An 8,449-nucleotide genomic window follows, 5' to 3' on the forward strand; every position below is an offset into this window, starting at 1 on the left:
GAAGTCACCAAGGTCTGAGCTAGAGACGGTTTTGCAAGACGACGGGCTATGCTAGACATTCTAGAGAGTCACTGTACGATGAATGGATGATGTCAGAGCCAATGCAGATGATACTGTTTTTTGGCACTGCTCATTTCACGTTAGGTTCACTAAGGGGACTTTGCGCTAGGGAGATGTGTTGGTGCTGTGTAGTCGCGTGCCGTGAGTGTGGCTCGAAAGTGTGCAACCAAGAGGTCGAGTAGAGAGAAAACGCCATAAGAGCCCTAGACTTGTCAATCACACACTCACACATACATTTAGTTTATCAATTCCATTAGACCAAATTTATATCTGAACAGTCTTTCATGGAAATTTTCAATTATACAGATTTTTAATTTGACACTTCTGAGGCCAACGTGCTCCTAAAGCTGGTAGCCCTTCGGGGCTTTTATAGAGAGGAAGGCCATGAAAGCGTCACAGTGGAATATAATATATATATTAAGGACATTTTCGTTAAAAAAACAGCATGTATTTAGGAGGGCGGAGCCTGCACCAATCAATGCCTTCGAAGACGTGTGACCGATTTCTTTTATCGGGGATCGGTTTGGACTGTCGAAATGCTAAACAGAGCAGAGCGCGGGCGCGCACAGAGAGAGAGAGAGAGACGAGGCATGCCGCTGCCATGAGCAATCGACACAAACCTAGAACTTTCGTAGGCGGAGAGAGAGTGTATGCTGGCCGCCGCCATAGCCAGGCAGGTAGCAGGTTTGTATCCCTTTTGCCCTAAACTCTCCCTTTTCATTTTAGTCTAGCTCCCAATGTGGCCGCCCGCATTCCCCCCGCCCTTAACTTCTTCTGCACCACGAAACCCTAATTATGCTCCCTTTCTGACAGAATTAGTTAGGGTTTTCTTTTTGGCTCTCCCTCTCTTTCTTCTGTGCTCTCTCTTCTTTGTAAACCCTACTTCTATTTTTACTTTTGTCCATCCATAGATTCTTGCCGTCCCGTTCTGTCTCGCGTACGTTTTTCTCAAAGCGCGGTGCACTTTCTATCTGCTGTTGCTCTGTATAAACCTTCAACCCATGCTAGCCCTCGTTTCGCAGCTTTTCTGACAGCATTTCAGGGTTTCTTTCAGTCCCGTCCTGTCGACTACGCTCTGTGCTCTATCTCCTTTCCTCGTTGCTTCCTGCGATTTCAGTCAGCTTCTTGTGTTGTGCTAATATGAAGATTGTTACGACTGTGGACGTGCAGGATGGCATCGATTTAACTACTGTTGGAGTCCGGAAGCCTCGCTCGGGCTCGATCCGCAAGCCGCGCTCTGGATCACACACGATCGTGGCGTTTGACCAAGACGTTGTTTCTCCTATCTCAGGTAGTCCTCCTAGCCCTAATTTGTCGAACGAGGGTAACGGCTACCCGCCAAGGTGCCTGGCTCAAGATCCAGACTTGGCGCGCATGCCGGGGCAGGGCGTGGCAGGAGACAGAGACAGAGACAGAGACAGAGACAGAGACAGAGACAGAGACAGAGACAGAGACAGAGACAGATCTCATTCTTTATCTCGAGAGAGGTGTAGAGAGACACTCAAAGAAAGTAGCGACGTCAAAGGCCATCGCCATTCAGGCAGATCGGGGGATGGAGAAGACAGGAACGAGCTGAAAATGTTTCAGAGAAGGGAAAAGAAGAGAGACGATGAAAGGTTCTATGCCAGAGATTCAAGCAGGCCAAGTTTAAATAGCTGGAAAGATGCAGATACGTCAGAGAAGAGCACTGGTAAAGATGAGAACAGACGGGCTGGCAGCCCTGAATATGAACGGATGAAGAAGCAGAGAGATTCTTTTGAAAAACCTGAGAGGTCATGGAAAGAAAAGGACTCTTCTGAGAGACGGCACAAGGACCTGGGTCATCGAGAAAAGGATGATTATCACTTTAAGAGTTCTTGGCACAGGAACAGAGGAAGTCAGACCCCTCGGGATTCAGCTTACAGGGATAGAGGTGATCATTCATGGAAGGATCGGGGATACAAAGAGAGGCCTGACTACACACCGAAGGATAGGGCTCACAGAGATAGTGAAGAGCAGTCTCATGGTGGCCACAAGGACTGGAATAGCAGAGACTGTTTGCGGGATAGAGACTACTACGACAAGGTAGAACGGCCCTTTGAACCAAAAGATAGCTTCTTTAAATCAAGGAATGGAAATGCTGGTGAACGACACTCTTGTAGTAAAAATTCTGTTACAGAGCATAGTCATGGTAGTTTTCCTCAAAGTAGTAGTGCCATGTCTACAGGGGGTGGGCAGAGTTCTCATGTGTATGATCGTGACAGTCACTCAGTGATTGAAAGTGTTTCTTTAGGGAGAAGCAGTCAAGGGGATCAGCCACAAAATGAATCCTCAGGATTTAGTCAGGGGATCAATCCCCGGGGTAGAAATGAGGGTGGAGAGCATTCTAATGTCACGACAGGCGGGGATGGTCGGTCTCTTCCCAAGTTGAAACTCAAGGTGGGTGGAATCACGCACACCCTTCATTCGGATGGAAGAAGGCAACCTGAAGATGGAGATTCTTTAGATGGAGGGATAAATAGAATCGCCCAGCAAACTCGACCTTGTCTTAAGAAGACGTCTACATCAACACCAAAGCCTAACAGGCGCAGGCAGCGTCTTATTCTTCAGGTGAATAGTCCATGTTTATTTGTTTGTTTGTATTTAATTGACCTTCTACGATGTTTGCACTCCAAATTTTGAAATTCCAGCTTTAATAGGGCAACTTATTTGTAAAGTAAAAACTAGATGTATTGGTGATGCTTCAGTAAGCTTTTTTAGGGAACTTGCCTTGTGATTATGTGGGAATCCTCTTGCAGGAAGATTCAGATGAAGAAGATGACATGCCTCCTAGTGCAAAGGAGCATTTACAGGCTTCTGAAGATGATGGCTTCCTTGCTTATCTAGCTGATGAGCCTAGTTACTGCAGAGGGAGTGGTCTGGGCATTAATCAGAATCTGCAAGGAGTGCGGAAGAGCTCTAGGGTACCGAAAAAGCGCATCTTTGATGGCGATGATGATGCAGAAGCAGAACCCAAGAGGCGACGGAGGAAAAAGGTTGAGGTAGATTCTGATGAAGATCTGTATCGCATAGAAGAAGATGAAGTCGAGCATGATTTGGTAGAGGAGGACGATGTCGTGGCTGCCAGTGAAGCCAAGTTAAAAATAAATAGGAGAAGAAGAAAGAGTTTGGAAGCTGATATGCCTGCGGGGGATGGCAGAAGGGTAGTTGCAGGTGCTGGGAAGGTGGGGATTTCAAGTGATACCAGAATGGGAGTTCCTCTTACTGCTAGGCAAAGGGCTCTGCAGTCCAATAAAGAGGGATTGGCAGAGGTAGGACCGAGTTTGGTAGAGTTTCCAGAGGGACTGATTCATTCTGCTCCTAAAAGTAAGCTTCTTTCCCTTGAGGTGCTTTTAATAAGGGCAGCTGTGGCATGTAGTGCTTTACATTTCCTGCTGTTGCTTTGCAGAGCAAAAAGAAATCCTGACAGCTGCTGAACGACAGCTAAAGAAGGAAGAAGCTGCTGTAAAAAGAAGGCAGCAAGTGGAGAAAGCAACAAAAGAGATTCAGGTCTTTTAACTTGTGCATGGTAATGATACGTAATTTAACTTGCCAAGCATTTGTTATTTTTTTCACTGTTGCTGTACTTCTTGCTCTATCCAGGCAGTTGCCATACAGAAAATTTTGTGCCAAGACTCTCAGAGGAAGAAGCGTGAAGGCAAGCTCCAGAAGCAACGAGAAGAGATGGAGCAGGTTCGGAGAAATGGTTTTCACTAGCTGTGCTGTGTTTGATCACTCCAGCCATCCTGATTTTGTATGCCTCTCTTCTTTCAGGAAAAGAAAGCTGCAGCCATGGCACCTGCTTCTAACAGCATTAGATGGGTCCTAGGTCCCAATGGCACTGTGGTTTCATTTTCGCAGGACCTGGAGCTGCCTTCAGTTTTTTCGGGTCCATTGGGGTTCTTTCTCTCTCTCTCTCTCTCTCTCTCTGTGTGTGTGTGTGTGTGTGTGTGTATGTGTGTGTGTGTGTCTGTCTGTCTGTCTCTCACATGTATGCCTGTGTGTGCAGGATGTTTCTAGTTTGGTGCTCCTGTATGCTACTGAATTGCTGACTCAAAAATGATTATTGTGCAGTTATCCCCAAGAAAGGGAGCGATGTGCCGGGCCATCATGTAATAATGCATACAAGTACAGGGATTCCAAGACTCTTCTTCCATTGTGTAGTCTTCAGTGCTATCGAGCTGTGCAGAAGCCTTCGGACGCTGCGTTGGCTCACTGAGTATACTTCTGTGATGGTCACAGTCAAAAGGATGTCACTTATTATAACAGCAATGCCTTGAAAAGACTACAGATTTGCGTTGTGTACACAATTCTTGTAAATTTTTAAGCACAGCAAAGCTGTGGCCATATGTTTGTAGCTTGCATTCATTCTTGTGGCAGAGAAAACAGGAGTAGCCGAGTGCTCTTTAGGATGTACAGTTTAAGGGTGGAAGGTTATATGGTTCAAGTCCGAAAATGGCCGTCTTTAAAGTAGGCATGGAGGCTACAAACAACTTGGATATGAGTTTTGGCTGATATTTAAGTGTATTTATGACCTTTTGTATTTTACCAATTTTTATTGATTTTGTGTGATGGGCATCATAAAGTTTTGTGCTTGGAAATGCGCGGCCCAGTGAATTACTCAACTTTGCTAGTCTTTAGTGGGACATTTTGTGTACTCCAACAATTTGTTTTCAGTCTGCTAGAGCTGTGACTCTTCTTGTGTGTATTTACTTGTAGTTGATTCAACTGCGTTTCCAGCCTGTAACAAATGAAATATGGAGTCCCACTGACAGCTTTGTTGTCAATTTTGTTTAAATTTTGTAAGGGGCCAGTTATGCCATTGTGCTCAGCTTACCATTGTATCATAAGTTAGGTCTTGGTGTCACCCCTCTTCAGTTGCCAGTTGCCATTTATCACCCCTCACCCCTCACCACCACTAAGCCATCTCCACCACTTCCATCCAGGTCGAACCAGTAGACTTATGGATAAACGATGGAGTAAGAACATGTCGAGAAAGTCAAGAGACTGAAAGGAGAAAGGAAGTGAACAAACAAAAGCAAGAAAAGGCTACACGATTGTAAAAGGGATACACGCTTAAGTAGCTTAGGAAAGAAAATTGGATTGTATTATTACTAGTAGGCGTCGGATGATCAACAGGAATCACAAAAAAGGTGGTTTGCGTACAAGGGTACCTACCACTATCATTTTTCTAAAATTAGCCCGAAAAAGTGATTCGCACAAAAACTAATTCAAACAGTGATGACCAAAAAATGGAATACTAGTAGATCACCTTTAGTAAATAACCCTCTTTCCTTTTACATTTATCATGGTTCGCTCTCAAGGTGCTACCCTCCTGGTTATACCACAATTTTTGCAATAAGCAAATGGTCATTAGTGCTCTCAAGCTTGTTGAAAGTCAATGCTTGATAATGTAGAAAACATGCATCTCAAGGGTCTAGGGACCATTGGGATTCTTGACACGGTTTTTTTGTTCTCACCATGTATTTTGCAAGATGATGGGACCAGCCTAATCTGTGCAACTTTGCAAACACTTTCCACTTAATTTCAAACAATCAATGGAGTGTAATAACATGCCAGTACAAATGGTTCAACCTTGATATTTTGATCACATTTCACTTAACCATTTAAGATTGTAAATAGCTTTTGGAAGAGAGTCTAGCTTTTTTTACAATCAAATACCTTGCCCCAACATGCCTTGGGCTCGATCAAAATGGGTCTCCAGAATTATAGCAAGAAGGGTGCCCCTACGGATGTAAACCCCAACATGGACCGAATGCTTAACATACACATTTTTCAAGTGTGGTGCTTGATGGTAGCACATTATTTATATGCAAAGGGCTCCCACCAATGCAATTCGGTTATGACATCAAAACTTAGCTCAATGCATTTGCTAATTCCTCATACCAATCCTCCACTTGACATTGAGAGAAAAACCCACACAAGTAATGCAAGATGAGGAAACTCAAAGGAAGGTTTCCGAGCAACAATGTCCATCCAACAAGTAATACAAGATGAGGAAACTCAAAGGAAGGTTTCCAAGCAACAATGTCCATCCAATAAGTAGTTGAGAGCTTTCAAACTGCTGTCTAGCCAAGCTTCCATTGTGATTGGTTTTCTAGCTAGCCCTTGTGAAAGAACTCTTGAAAGCCCAAAGTTGTGAGGACCAAGGGCCCTACCCTTATGTCATCCTCACTATTGTGAGCTCCCTTAGCACCAATCTCAATAATCTCCAATCGATTGCAACTCTTAATGTCTTCGCAACCATTGGGGCATTCACCCTAGCCTCTCCTTCGTCTAGATCAATGGACCAACGCCTTGTGTGTGCTCGTAACCTCTAATATGTTATGTTTGAGCTCCAATTGTACCATCTACTGGTATTATAGATATATATGTCCTTCACTCCCAGTGCTCATCTTCTCATCAGCCGCTCGCAAAGATTTGGATGGTGTGCCAAAAACAACTTTTTGATTCCTTCTGTATGGTCTTAATTATCCCAAGAATGATATTCTACCCAACATAATGAACCAAATCACAAATAGGTAGGCTCATACATATGTTTTAGGAAACGTACACGTATTCTCAACATCCTCTCCAGTCTGGATAGGAAGTTCTTGTTGTCAGTGTGAAAGACCCACCATTAAAGTACGTCTTCACATTGTGAAGGTTACTCTGTCTTCACAGAGTTCATGGGAAATTATTCTTCTCTCCACGAATTTTCAGCCCACAAGCTCCTCAAGTCTCTGGAGAGAAGCTTTATTACTAAGGGGAGATTCCCGCCACCCCCCACCCCCCCCCCCCCCCCCCCCAAAAAAAAAAAAAAACCAACTCCAACCTTACCACCATAGTAGGTAATCTTTCATACGATCTATGCATAATACTGAGATTTATGACTCAAGGGGATTTTCAATACTTAGTTTTCTTAAAAAATCCATAAAAGAGAGCTCACATGAGACCTAATACACTCCTAAAATCCATGAAATGCACAAATTAGTAAGAGCATACCGCACGGAGAGAGCAATGAGAATCAACAAGAGGCCAAGAAGGAGGCTGTCTCTCAATGTGAGCATAAGAATGTAGAGACATTGCTTTGTATATATAAAAAAGGAGTGATAATGGTCAATGATGGATGGATTTCTATGCATGGGTGGACTCCCAAGTGTTTATGCTCACATTTTGGTAGTGCATTTTTAAAAAATTATAGTGTGCCTATTTCTCATGATCTCATTGGGATCGACGATTGATGTGGATTTAATTGATTGCTTAACTGATGTGGATTAAGTTGTGCGAGTGTACCAACAAAGGTGTTGCACAGTGCAAGGGTACAGATTGAGGTGTCGAATGGATGGTGGATTGAGTGGTGGTGTGAAGATTGAGATCTAAATATTAAATATAATATTTTTATGACCATGTGATGGAATTTGAGTATTTAATTTATATGCTATTTATATAGCCAAGCATTATTATAATATGTGTGTATGCACAAATTGACTTATTATGGCTAGGCACACATGTACGTAGTTGTTGGGAAAATACTATTATTTTTGTTGACACATTAGAACATTGGATAAAGGTTAATTTTAGAGCATTAGAACATAGACAAAGGTCACTCTTATTGTAAAGAAATCCCAAACTTAGAAAAGATGTTATTTATGGCTCCAAGGGCTAATTTTATGAATATGATTTAAATATCGTGTGTGGGGAGTGGAGCCACACACGTTGAGGGGGGGAGATTGTACCCAATGTGTTTGCCTTTATCTTCTTGAATATTTTGTTTTATCAAAAGCTATGGTTTGGTGAGTGAGTTTTGTAAATTTGATGGTGTTATATTATACTTGGAATTAAGGGCATGTTTCACCATGTCTTTATGTTTTTGAATATAATATTTATCAAAATATATGGTTTGGTGAATTTGTTGTGAATTTTATTATCTTACATTAACTTGGAAATAGGGCCCTGTTTCAGTGGTATCAGTGGTATAAGAGCATAGGCCAACTACAAGATCTTGTTTGATATATCTTGGAACAAGAAACTCAAAATATTTAGGAGTTTTATGCTTCTTCATGGCATAATCCGCCTTAGTGTGCCCAAGCTGTTGACAATAGTAGAATGTGAAGGTGGTGGAACCACCGGCACATCCTTGGCTTCTTCTTTCTGAGTAATTTCTGTGGCCTCGCTCCCATACCTTCCCATTCCTACTCCTTCCATTCTGTTCACCATGGGAGCTCTATTTTTCATGTTGTACCTACAATTCCACGTACTATGATTATACATGTTACAAATGGTACACTTTGGTGGCACTGTGCATTTCTCCTTGAGGTGGCCTTCTTGTTTGCATTGAGAGCAGAACACATTTGCGGCATTCTGAGCT

The 8,449-nt window shown here is 42.9% G+C and overlaps 1 protein-coding gene across 2 annotated transcripts; it reads left to right on the forward strand.

The window, feature by feature from the left end:
* The first annotated feature begins 455 nt into the window (after positions 1–455).
* LOC147615617 (uncharacterized) lies at positions 456–4,663 on the forward strand. Of its 2 annotated transcripts, none has more exons than XM_086778136.1 (7): positions 456–744; positions 1,231–2,649; positions 2,838–3,405; positions 3,488–3,588; positions 3,682–3,771; positions 3,853–3,977; positions 4,153–4,663. In XM_086778136.1, exons 2-7 carry the CDS (start codon positions 1,435–1,437, stop codon positions 4,295–4,297), a joined length of 2,244 nt encoding a protein of 747 aa, XP_086634262.1. In that variant the 5' UTR covers positions 456–744; positions 1,231–1,434; the 3' UTR covers positions 4,298–4,663. The 2 variants fall into 2 exon arrangements, with proteins under 2 accessions (XP_086634262.1, XP_086634261.1); XM_086778135.1 differs by having other exon boundaries at positions 3,853–3,967.
* Positions 4,664–8,449: the final 3,786 nt, after the last annotated feature.

Source organism: Cibotium barometz, chromosome 39 (assembly GCF_041138505.1).
Source record: "Cibotium barometz isolate CiBa-2024 chromosome 39, ASM4113850v1, whole genome shotgun sequence".
Taxonomy (NCBI): Eukaryota; Viridiplantae; Streptophyta; class Polypodiopsida; order Cyatheales; family Cibotiaceae; genus Cibotium; species Cibotium barometz.